The sequence below is a fragment of the Tarenaya hassleriana genome, unplaced genomic scaffold, assembly GCF_000463585.1.
Source record: "Tarenaya hassleriana unplaced genomic scaffold, ASM46358v1 Cleome6, whole genome shotgun sequence".
NCBI classification, from domain to species: Eukaryota; Viridiplantae; Streptophyta; class Magnoliopsida; order Brassicales; family Cleomaceae; genus Tarenaya; species Tarenaya hassleriana.
Window position 1 is genome coordinate 4,235,136 of NW_010968505.1, and position 13,243 is coordinate 4,248,378.

Below are 13,243 nucleotides of genomic sequence, written 5' to 3' on the forward strand. Positions count from 1 at the left end.
CTGACTCATCGGTCATATCAACACTAACAAAATATCTGGATCTGGATTTTATTTGAGTTTAAGATAATTCTGTAATCCCAATTAATTTCTCTATCCATGAATTATGTTTTTAACCATTTCGATGACGTTGATAATTATGTTTTAATTCAAAGCATGCGAGTTTCAAAATTCTAGCCTCTAGATTAGTTTTCCTAATCGATAATTAGCTTCACGTGGCGGTCCTGATCAAATTCAAACGTTATTGGATAATTATCAAAATAATTGTTTTAAAAATAAAAGTTTTTTTTTTTGTTGAAAAATAAAAGGGTATATAGGTTATCTATAAATAGTCGTTTTGTTATAGTTTAAAACAAAACGCAAACAAAATAAAGTTGATCTGGAGTTCTTGTCGCTCCGGTGGATCTTGTTCTTTTTTTTTTGGTGAAAGGTGGATCTTGTTCTTGCCCTGGAAAGAAAGAACAACGGAGATGCAGAGACTTATCGCCACCAGATCGCTTCTTGGTTCCGCCATTAGAACACAGAGGAAGTTCTCTTCTCTGTCATCTCTCCTCTTCGACGACACTCAATTACAGGTCTCTCTCTCTCTCTCTATATATATATATATACAGTCGTTTGTGTTGAAAATTTTAGGTTTGGATTTGGAGGAGCTCAGAGTTCATTTTCAGTGGATTTGTTTGTCTGTGAAATACATGAAATTCACTGTTCTTCAATGGGTTTCTCGTGAATAACTAGTTTACTTGTTTACCATGTTTGCTTAAATTTTCAGATTCTGGGTATCGAGTTACACACTGTAGAATTCCTTCTCCTTTATGTACTTTATGGCTTTGTCCTGTTATTTGGGATCTTAGGAAACTCTGAATCATTAGCTGTTGAGACTGACAACTTCTCTCTCTCTGGGTTAACACTGTGATTGCAGTTCAAAGAAAGTGTCTCAAAGTTTGCACAAGATACCATTGCCCCTCACGCATCACAAATCGATCAGTCAAATAAATTTCCTAAGGTTTGTCTGCTTCCACCCCTCTCGTTTCTTTCCTGTCCCATACTCTTTACCTTTTCTCAGCTGTTTTCGTGTGTTTAATTCTATCTTGCTTAATCAGGATGTGAACTTGTGGAAGCTCATGGGTGAGTTCAATCTCCATGGAATAACTGCACCGGGTAGATCTCTTGTCTTGTCTGCTGTTTTCTCAATCAAAGTTTAAAAGGGTACTTGAAAGCACAAATCTTTTGGTTTTCCTGCAGAGGAATATGGAGGTCTAGGTCTTGGTTACTTGTATCATTGTATAGCCATGGAAGAAATCAGTCGGGCCTCAGGGTCGGTTGGTCTGTCCTATGGTGCCCACTCCAACCTTTGCATCAACCAATTGGTAAACACAAGCCTGAAAAACGTTTCTTCGTTGTGTTTGCTTTTTACAAGACAAGAGACAGATTTAACTTCCATTCAACAGGCGAGGAATGCAACTCCTGCACAAAAGGAAAAGTACTTGCCAAAGGTACAATCTCATCCGAGTTTTTATGCAGTTGTCTGGGCTTGTTAGTAATGTCTTAATGGTCCCTTTGCAAATAGTTTTGCTGTAGAAATCTTACTTCATAAATGATTATCAGGAAGGAAGACAGTAATTCGATCTTTTCCATATGTCGACGATTACTTTTTTCACTCTCTCATTAGCTAACCAATTTTTTGTTGTTGAGAAGCTTATCAGTGGAGAGCATGTTGGTGCTCTTGCAATGAGTGAACCCAATGGTAAGTCACATCTTGTTTTACTGAGAGTTTTGTCCCGAGGTTGTGTCTGAAATAAGATTGCAAAGAGAGAGAGAGAGAGAGAGAGAGAGAGAGGGGTTCCCTTCATGTACTTTTGATCCACTTGTCTGTGCTCTTTTCAGCCGGCTCCGATGTTGTCAGCATGAAATGCAAAGCTGAGAAAGTAGACGGCGGTTATATACTTAACGGGAACAAAATGTGGTGCACGAATGGTCCAGTTGCTCAGACTCTGGTTGTGATCTTGCCCTCTATCTTGTCTGGTCATATTAATTCCATAGCATTACGCGAATGCGTTTATTTACTAAATCTAACGGTGTTCTATCATTCTTTTGGGGTTGGATCAGGTAGTTTATGCGAAAACCGATATAACTGCGGGGTCTAAAGGAATCACGGCCTTTATTATAGAGAAAGGAATGCCAGGGTATGTGATCTTTCTTAATCATGTTTAGTTAAGTTGTAAGTTCCTTTCTAAGCATTGTTGTGAAGAAAAAGAAGAGTGGAGCCATATGAACAGGACATTTTAATGGAAGAAAGACCGGAAATAAATTTCTTCCTTAAACCCATTTCTGCCGGTTGATTTGCAGGTTCAGTACTGCCCAGAAGCTGGACAAACTGGGAATGAGGGGAAGCGATACGTAATAATTTTGTTCCATATGCTCTGAACAAGTATCACTTTTTTCGGATTATATTCCTTTTTTCTAACGTGTCTTCTCTGACCAGGTGTGAGCTTGTTTTCGAGAACTGCTTTGTCCCAAAAGAAAACATCCTCGGAAAGGAAGGAAAAGGTTATGTTTTGCTTAAATCTCAGTGTCGGATTCCACTTCTCTATAGGTTCAAGTATACATGGATGTAAAGTTCAAGCACTTGCCGGGTACTTGTCTCACCTTCATGTCTGGTTTTTCAAACTTGCAGGTGTTTATGTCCTTATGTCAGGTTTGGATCTGGAAAGGCTTGTGTTAGCCGCCGGGCCACTCGGTATAATGCAAGCTTGCCTTGATGAAGTACTTCCGTATATCCGTCAGAGGGAACAGTTTGGCCGTCCAATCGGGGAATTCCAGTTTATACAGGTTGATCTTGAACTATTACAAACTTTTCCTTGATCACAACATAAACACGGTATAATAACGCTCAGAATGATGTTTTCGGCTGTGTATATGTAAAATTTCAGGGAAAAGTTGCGGATATGTACACCGCATTACAATCTTCAAGGTAGAAAATTTCGTAATACCCTGATCTCGTTTTTTTTATTTCATCACACGGCAAGAGAATAAGAACAGACGGTTTTGTTTCTCGGCACATTTCAGATCATACGTCTACTCAGTTGCAAGAGAATGCGACAGTGGAAAAATTGATCCTAAGGTGCTTTATCGAGACACGTACTTTATCTTTCCTCGATATCTTTTTCTGCTGTTCACGTCAAGATGGACGAGGAATTACGGTATAAAACTCATGTGGTTTTGCGTGTTTTACTGTAGGATTGCGCCGGAGTGATTCTTTGCGCAGCTGAAAGAGCGACTCAAGTTGCTTTACAGGTCAAGTACTACCGTCTTACTAGACTCCTCGTTTTCGAGTTCTATCTCGTTCATATGACAAGATTGACTGGCAGTCCTGACGAATTTGGCTATCGGGTGCACCAAAACAACTTAGATTCGATCACCTGAAATTCAAGAAATCTCATTACATTATCAAGAAAGCAGGAGTTATATATGTCATGTCTGAAAACCAAACAGCAAGCTAGTTGAAGTCGGAAACATGTCCTGTAATAAGACTTGTGATGTGATTTTGGGACTGAAAAGGCGACAATGATGCCTATGTGCAGGCCGTGCAATGTTTAGGAGGAAACGGGTACATAAACGAGTATGCGACAGGCCGCCTTCTCAGGGACGCAAAACTGTACGAAATCGGAGCTGGAACAAGTGAGATCAGAAGGATTGTCATCGGTCGTGAACTCTTCAAAGAACAGTAGCAGCAGCATTTAGGTGAGAAGATGTGGTAATATAACCTTAACAGATCATCATTCATACTCGCACAAATGGTAATAAGACACTTTCTCCATGAAACGTGCAATAAAACCACTTCAAGAACTGTCTTTAGCAGCTTTTGTTTTTCTTACAGCATATGCATATACATGTATGCATGAACACCCACTAAGGGTAGAGATGAACTGTTGCAATCACGGATGATCAAGGTTTGAGTACCCGAGTTTTCTGGTTTATTCAACCTCGGTTTCGTTCCTTCAGATTTCTCGGTTAGATTATCCGGCCGGGGTTCAGGTACCGGAGAGGGTGCCACGATAGAGATCGAGGGGAGGAAAAAGAGAAGAAAGAGGGATGTACCCGAGTGATTGGTTGAGACGTGGTACAGGTCCATTCGGTCGAAGCATCCTAACCCTAATTCCCAAATACCATCATCGCCTCATGCTCAATCTCAATCGGTAGATAAATATCCGAAATTCCAGATATCCGATTCATGAATCGAGACAATACTTGAAATTCTGCCCGTGTCGAAATAGTGTCACGCTTAATACATTGGAACTTCCATCAAATTACATCTCAAGAGAATCCCAAATCTTTTACAATCCAAACCCATGAAACCTAGACAGAAACAACCAATAAAGATTGAGGCTTTATGTCTTTTCTAAAGCAGACCGAAGCAAATGCAGACCAAACTGTAGGGTTTCTAATCTTAAACCATTCATCAAGCCCTAGTTATGGTCGGAGAGGAATCAGGTTGACTCACAGAAGATGATTTCGATGCTTCCACCATGAGAGCAGCTTCTTCCAAGCAACTCTGGTTATCCTCGTTGATGCTTCCCAGGTTCATTTTCTCCACTTCTTCTTTTGTGTATATGTGAATCTTCGCCACCACTCTGCAGAAATCACTGCCAAAAACCAAAACCCATTTTGTTTTTATGTATATATCAGTATACATTAGTCTCCCAGACAGCAAGAATAGCAAGATTTGACATCGATGAACTTGTTTCCGACATATGAAAACAGGAACTTTGTCTACACCATATCAGAGCCAAGTTCAGGGTTTTCTCTCAGCTTGACGATACAATTTGCAGATATCATACGGATGCCAAGAAAACTGCTAATGGAACATAAGAGATGGAGGAACTTACCGCCATGGATCATCACCAACAACCATCATGTCGTTCTCGCTGTCAGTGTATAAGATCCTCCATCCTTTGTCTGGATCATGGAGAAGCCCTTCCATGGTGAATAACCGTTCCAGCTCTGTAATGAGGTCATCATACCCATTGAGTCTGGATAAGTCGATAGCCCTTCCCACAAGGCTGCCTTGCTTGTGAACCTTCTTCAAACCAATTAACAAAACCCACATCAGAGAAAACGATAAGAAGAGGCATTTGGAGAGTGCTGCTTCAAGCCAAAGATGCAAACATTGATTAAAGATCTCACCTTTGTGCAGATCCTTTTACTTGAGTTTTCTGGGTTTGATGCAGTTGTCTTAGCAGGTAAGGAGAATCCAAAAAGTTTGCATCCCGCTGGGACTTTCCTGTTAAAATCATCATCCTTTTGCCCGTTCGTCATATCTGTCATCAAGCCTGAATCAGTGGGAACTTTTTCTGGCAAGACACTCTCCTTTTGCGTACCCATGTTCTGTACTCTGTTCACGACAGCACCTGTCTCCCTAGGACAACTCATCATGTGACAATGCCGTCTCGAAGGCTCTTCTCCAATGTTGTATAAGTTGTGATATGGAATACCAGAGCTTCTGAACCCTTGTGACGCAAGCGGGTAGAAACTCGATCTGTTGGATTGAAAAGAAAAGGGATTGTTGCATCCAAGAATGGTTGCTCCAGAAGCAGTTGCATTAAAAGCAGCTGTTTGTGGTAAAGATCGAAACGAGCAAATTTCTTGACCTTGCAAGGTCCTTGGAAACCTATCCAGGTCCAAAACGCTTGAGTAGGCACGGGTCGTGGCATCTATAAACTCATCAAATTTAGCCATCGTTCCAGAAGGAACAAAAACCGGATTTGGGTGAGATTGCATTGTAATATCCAGTTTTCGGCGGTTCATAACATCACATCCATGTACGTGTGATGCAAAACCTATATTTTCTTGACCTTGCAAGACCTTAGAGGGTCTGACCAACTCCTCAAAGTCCAAAAATGCACCCCTTTCTGTTGCATCAAGAACACATGAACAAAGGGACAATTTGTTTTCAGGACATGATGCAAATGGGTAAACAGCAAAGAAGAACATGTACGTTGGTTACCCATTATGGGATTTCCGGGTGGAGTGTTCAATAGACCTATCCGAGACCTTTTTGGCCTTGGAGATGGCTGAATGGTCCAGGGTGGGAGAGACACCGAAGGATCCATCTCCCAAGGGGAAATTCTTTCTTGGTGATCTCCCATGAAAGACTCATCCCACCGTACCTACCAAACAATGTCAAATAAGAAAAGGTGGATTGAGATAAAGCAAATTTCCGATTGTTTGATCATGAGAACTGGAAAGATGAAAATGAGGATGCACCAGTAAGCACCGCCATTTTGAGTTTGGCCACCTATACGGGTCTAGGTCGCTGATTCCAGTCACTACACCAGTGCATCTACAAGAAAAACACTAACTAACTCATTGGTCTTGCAAGAAAACCACATCCTGCCACACAAAACATTAACAAGAATACCTTTTTTCAGGACAGTCATCCATTTCATACCGCATTCTGAATCTCGTGCCTATGGACACAGGATTCCCGATGCATGCCATATACTTCTCATAGGGAATTATGAACTCCGCATGGGTGGCACTGCATATGAACACCATGAAGCGACACTATGTTGTTTTCATTCCACTTTGTGCGGGAGAAACACTTTCACATATGTAGAAACTGTTTTGGTGTTGGTACCGTGGGCTGTAGAATACATGAAACATGCTTTTAGCAGACACTGCATTAGCCACGAGAGAGAGAATGTTCGAGAATGAGTTCTGCTCAATAACAGAACTAGGAAGTCCATGCCTTGGCCGAGCAGCTCTTCTGATTCCTAGTCTCAGCTCCCCATTTTCCCCTCTAAAAAAGGCAGATTCATATTAGATGGTATATGTTTGTAAGAAAAGACGAAAAATGTTCAAGATTTTGCAGATCAATAGCTTCATAACACCAAGATCAAACCAGAACATCCACCCTTTTCTCTACATCTGATAGCTAGAAAGAATCTTGTTTCTGTAGCTATCGTTTTGCTAAAATGACTTACCTCAAAAAGAGAACTGCATCACCAGAGACGAGATTCTTTTGGCTGACAAATATGCTCCAACCTGTGGTGAGCAGATGTCTCCTTGGTTGACCTGAAGTAACAGAAACAAAGATAAAAACTTTGGTCTGCACCAACAAGAAAAGAGATGAATCATCCAAAAGATAGTGCCGAGCTACCTCTATAAATATGCCGAAACCTCCACTCTACTCCATGGAGGTCCTTTGCAACAAGCTCTTGAGATGGCCTCTGCTTATCGTAGTCCTGATATCCATCAAAATGCTCAATTAAGTGACTTGAACAAGAAAGTTGAAATACAAAATGAAAAATTTGATTAATAGGAGATCCAAACAACCGTACAAGAGGAGGGAAACAATCTTCAGCAGCTCTTCTAGGAACCGAAAACCCTCCATGGGTGCTCGTGTCAGAAGCCGTTAAGGTTTTACAGAACATATGAGGTGTCTGTTTTGTAGACAAACTTCCATTCCTTTCTCCATCCCCTCCCAGCTCCAGGAGCTCTTTCCCCTCCAAATTTAGAACAGCTAGCTACAACATCCAAGAACTTTCATCTACGTATCATCACAATCGGGAAGAATGGAAATCCAAAAAGCAAAACAACAATTTCAAAGATACATATTTCTGTTATCCCCTAAATTAGACAAGGATTCTTCAAATCACAGAGCATACACAGAATTCCTGTAAGAATCTCATCTACCATGGCATCTACAGACAGCATTGAGCCAATGAAAAATCTCACCTAGAATCTGGGGATACAGCAATACCTACACGATTCAGGAACTATTTAACAATCATCAACCAAATTGGTTCAAGTAGAATGCAGAAGCAGGCCTCTCATAGACACATTATGTGAAGCTTTCCTTCCCATTCCAAGCATAGATCAAAAAGTAAGAGAAGTGTCAAAGAAGAAAAACAGAGTACCTCTTGCTGAGGAAGCAGGGTAAGCTGTGTATAGACCTCATCAGTCTCCTTGTTTGCCTTTTTCAAAAGAGAACACGATTTGGAAAACATCGGCCACAATAACTTGTTCAAGAGTAGTCCAAGAATGCATTTAGCACAAAAATCATAACAAGAGAATGTTAGATAACATTAGTCGATCACTGATAAGGACAAACTTACAAGTAATCGGATATTCACAACCCTGCAGAAGATTTGGGGCTGAAGATCAAATTTGGGAATATCCATGGGAGATAAAGGTGCTGAAGATGAAACCATAGCACCTTGCTCCAAGTGACCTTGTGGCAAGTACACGACCACATTGCCCTTCTTGGGCAGTGAAGTGAGAGGACCAGCGCAGGCATGCCAAAGCTCAGAGTATATGGAAGATGCAGAAGCTGAAGAAGAAGATGATAGCCCAGAAGAACAAGAGGAAGAAGAAGACGGTGAATTACCGGAACTACCCTTGACAAGCCCTCCTCCATCATCGCTCTTCTCCCCTACGGACGCAGCTTCATGGTTCAAGTCAAATTCCATGAAACCTTCCGAAAAAAAAAAGTTCACTCCTTTGAGCAAAAACTAGGTCGCTCTGATCAAATGACAACAAAACAATAAAGACCCATCAAAGGAAATAGCGAAATTCGTAGACTTTGAAGTGACAAGCCCTTTCCTTTTCGAAGCAAAATTAAAGACAAGAATCCACGCAAGGAGCTAATTTAAAAAGTTTCTATAACTAGGAAAGATGGGTATGGTTGGAATCATAACTGAGAGTGAGAGAGAGAGAGAGAGAAGCGTGGGCATCAAACAGTGAGAAGGGTTTCAAAGTATGATTCTTCTTCCTCCATTTGCAGGTACTGAGAAGAGGGAGCAGAAGGAACAGACGTAGACAATTGCAGACATGAAAAAAAAAATCAAAAAAGAAAAAAAAAAAAAGCAAAAAGGAAAAAGGAAATAAAAGGCAATTTGGTGGAGAAAGAGAATGTGAGAGGTGGGGGGAGAGACAAAGCCAAGACAGAACAGAACCCACACGACACTCGTCTTCATCTTTTTCTATTCCCTTCCCAGAAAAAAAAATCACATTTTTACTACTAATTCCCGACATCTAACAAAACCCTAATTGCAGTACAAAAACCTTCAAACTTCGATGAATCTGTGCATTACTTAGGCACTGACGCTATTCAGTGTAATAATTTCATGCCTCTGTTCTTGTTTTTCCATTGTGTTCAAAGAGCCAACCAGCTAAAGACAGAGGAGGGTTTCTTGTTGCAAATCAATTTGCAACAAAAGCACTTTTTCTCCTCTCTCTCTCTCTCTTTCAAAAAAATAAAATTCTGGTGAGAAATTATTTTAAAATCAAACATTTTTGGGCATCATTAAACACATATTATATGATATGGTAACTCATATTGTACTATGCAGAAGAGATTATGCAAAAAAAAAAAAAGAAGTTGAACCAATTAAAATAAAAGTTTCATGATATTAACATAATGTAAATCTCACCTTTTTCCAAGAGGAAATTTTCGTATTTTTAATATCAATTGGATTCATTAGATGTTAAATATACAATTTAAAATTCGTTGTCATTCAATTGTAAAAAGTTGAACCAATTTAAAACGTAAAGTTTCGTATTTTTTCGCAACACTTTCGTGTATTTGTTCACATTTCCCTTAGGGTGCAAACCCATTTCGGAGCAAACCAAAACCAAATTGGTTTACTAGTGTCGGCCGTACCAGTGAAAACCGGAAGCAACTCGAACCCGGTTTGCCGATTAAACAATGTGCATGCATTTGGAATAAAGTCGTAATAAATAATGGGTTCCAAAAAAGTGATACGTTTCTAGTGATATTAAAGTTGATATTAATTATTTAAATTATTCTGTATAAAATTAATGAAAATATGTATACTTTTTGTTTATTTTATCAATATAACCAAATTAATATTATTTATGACCTATAACGGTTCAAACCTGTAAAAGATATTGGATCGTATTAGTACAAATTATTAAATGATTTGTGTATCATTTTCCCATAATATACAGCCCTGTACTATATCTATCACCAAATACAAATCATAAAATATATTATGCGACATAGATTGATATATCAATTATATTTTATCAATACAAAGCCACTAATGAAACCTAAATTTATAATGTAAGGGTGGATATAAATGATATTGATACAATAATATAGATTTTGTAATAAAAAAAAAAGGTTGTGATGATGTTAAAAATATCTAGAATGTGCTCCTTCATAACTTCAACGATTCTATATGTTAATCTAAACAATGACCCAAAATATAAGGTTACTTGATCAATTTTAATTTTATTTGATTACAACTAACATCAAACATAATAGGGGTGACCATTTTGCATTTCGGTTCGGTTTTCGGATCGGTTTTTGCATAATAAAATTATAACCAAACGGTTAAATTTTTCAGCTTATTCGGTTCGGTTTTAGATCGGTTCGGTTCGGTTATGATATATTTTAAAAAAAAGAATATTAATCCTATACAAACTTCAAAATATCTATCCAAATAAATTCATAAAATAATTAATCCTCCAAAAAAGTTACAAAAAATCTACAAAAATTTCAATAATTAGATTAAAAATTAAAAATATTAAATTTTATGGTTTATTAGGTGAAACACATAAGGTACAAATGAACTACAAAAAAATAACACTAATAATAATAAGGATAAAAATTAAAATATTATAAAAATCCTAATAACCGTTCGGTTAACCGCGATTATTCGGTTATTAATCAAACCGAACCGAATCCGAACGGTTATTCAACTTCCTCAGTCGTTCGGTTATTAAGCAAATAACCGAATTGAACCGAACCGAAATCAAACATCTTTTTTTTCAAGAAGTTGGTGTTTTTCAGTCAATATTTTTTTTCTTTTAAATAGTCATGATGTGCTTGTTCTGATATGTAATGTTTTGTAATTATTTGTTTATAAAAAAATTCCCAATATTTAAAAGACAATAAAAAAAAGGGAAAAAATATGATTATTTTCTATAATTTTAGGAAGAAGAAAAAGAAGAAAAAACAAAAAGGGTGATGGGATGGGAGAGAGAGTGACTGAGTCATAACAACAACTAACAAGGCGCCCTTCATAGTTGCTGCCACTTTACACCTTTGGGCCCCCGACCTTCTCTCTCTATCTCTATCTTGTTTTATTTTTAGTATCTATAGTAAATAAAATGTAATATAAAAATATCTCTATACATAGAACATCTATAAAGATGTGTCGTGAATCTAGTAATAACAGGTTTCAAATTTAAAAGATAAGGATTTTAGAATATGGGATTACATGGTTTTATATCAGTGAGTCCAATATAAAAAAAATGGGTATTTTTATTGAATATGATTGCACACGTTTTATAATTTTATACCCCTATATTTCAACGTATATATTAATCTTAATCATATGATTTTCAATTTATCGTATTGTTCTTTTACAATCAAATTATTCTTTTCAATTGTTCATTCAATTAAGGGGTAATCACATAAAAATACCCGAACTTTTACAAAAATCCCAAATAAATATCCGAACTACAAAAATCTTACCAATACTTGACATGCTGCGGATCCTCTAGAAAGAGAAAGGTGCCTTCGGCAAGACACGGGTGGTGTATGACTGTCGTCAGCTCGTGCCGTAAAGTGTTGGGTTAGGTCCCACTTAAGTTTGACAGTTTTTTAAGCCATGAAAAGTTGCATTTCTAAAAAATTTATACCAATCTACAAAATTATTTGAATTTTTATGCAGAAGATTGAGACAGTTCGGTTCATATACGGTGTAGACGTTAAAGTATTGAGAGGACCTTTCTCTAGTACGAGAGGACGGGGAAGGACACACCTTTGGTATAGGATTCGCGCTTTGCTTTCTACCACATCATTTCAAACAAAGTTTTACCATAACTTTCCTCTAGTTTGGAAATATATATATGGTTTTCCATTTATAATATCAAAATCAAATACACAAGAGTATAATTATCACTACAAAAAGAATGGCCCCAAATTTCCGTTGGAAATTAATGTTTCTAACGGATTTCCAACGGATAAATCCGTTGGAATTTCATCGTTAGATATCGGTGTCTGTTGGACAACTGTTGGAATTTTCAACGGAATTTCAACGGATTTTTCCGTTGGAAAATTTCCAACGAATCTCTAACCGCAATCTGTTGAAAATTTCCAACAGAATTTTCAACCGCAATCCGTTGGAATTTTTCAACGGATTTCTAATCGCAATCCAGAATTTCCAACCGATATCCATTGGAAAATTCCAACGGAATTTTCAACCGAAATCAGTTGAAATATTTCAAAGAAAAATTCAAAACATATTCCTGATCTCGACCCCGACCATGATCCTGAAGCTCTGAAATTTAATCCCCGAACTCACTTTTAAGTAGGTCACCCATCCTTTCACTGTTCCAACTCAATCCTCTTTAACCCTAGAGTTTCAATTGGCAATCATCCAACTTCTCCAAATTAAACTTCTGATATCATATAACATTAATATATTACTTACATAAATGTTTATACATATAAATATTTATATATATACATACACACATACATATATATACATATATGAATATTTATACGTATATATATATATATTTATGTATATACATATTCGAATTCATATATATATATACATTATAGTTTTATTTACACAGAATATAACTATATTTATACATATGTGTATACAAATAAATATATAAAATACATGTATTTAAATTTATATATATAAATATATATACACACTGAATATAACTATATTTATATATATATATATACGTATAAATATATAAAATAAATATATTTAAATTTTTATATATATTTATTTATATATATAAATATATATGTATTAGTATATATATTTTTTAATTATATATAAAGATATATGTATTAGTATATATATTTTTCAAGGGGTAATCACATAAAAATACCCGAACTTTTACAAAAATCCCAAATAAATATCCGAACTATAAAATTATCATATAAATACCTGAACTTTTCAAAACTTTCACATAAATACCCAGACTTTTAACTTTTTTCCAAATTAAACAAACGCAACTGCTGACTCAGCAAAAAAACTGCTAACTCAGCAAAAAAAAACTGCTTACTCAGCAAAAAACTGTTGATTCATCATTCAAAAATATTATTAAATATTCAAATATTCATCTACATGTATTTAAATTAATATATGCATATAAATTTACATATATATACAAAATATATGTATATAAATTCACATATATATACAAATATATATATATATATATATATATATTAAAAATAAAA

General features: G+C 36.7%; 2 protein-coding genes across 6 annotated transcripts; one reads left to right on the forward strand and one right to left on the reverse strand.

Annotated features, from left to right (window-relative positions):
* Positions 1-346: 346 nt before the first annotated feature.
* Positions 347-4,262, forward strand: LOC104799491 (isovaleryl-CoA dehydrogenase, mitochondrial). Of its 3 annotated transcripts, none has more exons than XM_010522052.1 (16): positions 347-572; positions 917-1,000; positions 1,098-1,155; positions 1,240-1,364; positions 1,446-1,490; positions 1,693-1,741; positions 1,882-1,991; positions 2,104-2,180; positions 2,344-2,394; positions 2,480-2,544; positions 2,672-2,826; positions 2,928-2,968; positions 3,064-3,118; positions 3,235-3,291; positions 3,579-3,738; positions 4,000-4,262. In XM_010522052.1, exons 1-15 carry the CDS (start codon positions 468-470, stop codon positions 3,723-3,725), a joined length of 1,224 nt encoding a protein of 407 aa, XP_010520354.1. In that variant the 5' UTR covers positions 347-467; the 3' UTR covers positions 3,726-3,738; positions 4,000-4,262. The 3 variants fall into 3 exon arrangements, with proteins under 3 accessions (XP_010520354.1, XP_010520355.1, XP_010520353.1); XM_010522053.1 differs by lacking the exon at positions 4,000-4,262 and adding an exon at positions 3,875-3,979; XM_010522051.1 differs by lacking the exon at positions 4,000-4,262 and having other exon boundaries at positions 3,579-3,974.
* A 6-nt stretch (positions 4,263-4,268) lies between these two features.
* On the reverse strand, positions 4,269-9,212 carry LOC104799490 (auxin response factor 4). Of its 3 annotated transcripts, none has more exons than XM_010522048.2 (13): positions 8,697-9,212; positions 8,115-8,473; positions 7,917-7,973; positions 7,338-7,523; positions 7,157-7,241; positions 6,981-7,071; positions 6,635-6,796; positions 6,416-6,535; positions 6,262-6,337; positions 6,002-6,164; positions 5,182-5,906; positions 4,884-5,077; positions 4,269-4,640 (listed from the first exon to the last, which is right to left on the reverse strand). In XM_010522048.2, the coding sequence occupies exons 1-13, from the start codon at positions 9,031-9,033 to the stop codon at positions 4,457-4,459; spliced, it is 2,739 nt and encodes a 912-aa protein (XP_010520350.1). In that variant the 5' UTR covers positions 9,034-9,212; the 3' UTR covers positions 4,269-4,456. The 3 variants fall into 3 exon arrangements, with proteins under 3 accessions (XP_010520350.1, XP_010520351.1, XP_010520352.1); XM_010522049.2 differs by having other exon boundaries at positions 4,884-5,074; positions 8,697-9,207; XM_010522050.2 differs by having other exon boundaries at positions 8,115-9,211.
* Positions 9,213-13,243: the final 4,031 nt, after the last annotated feature.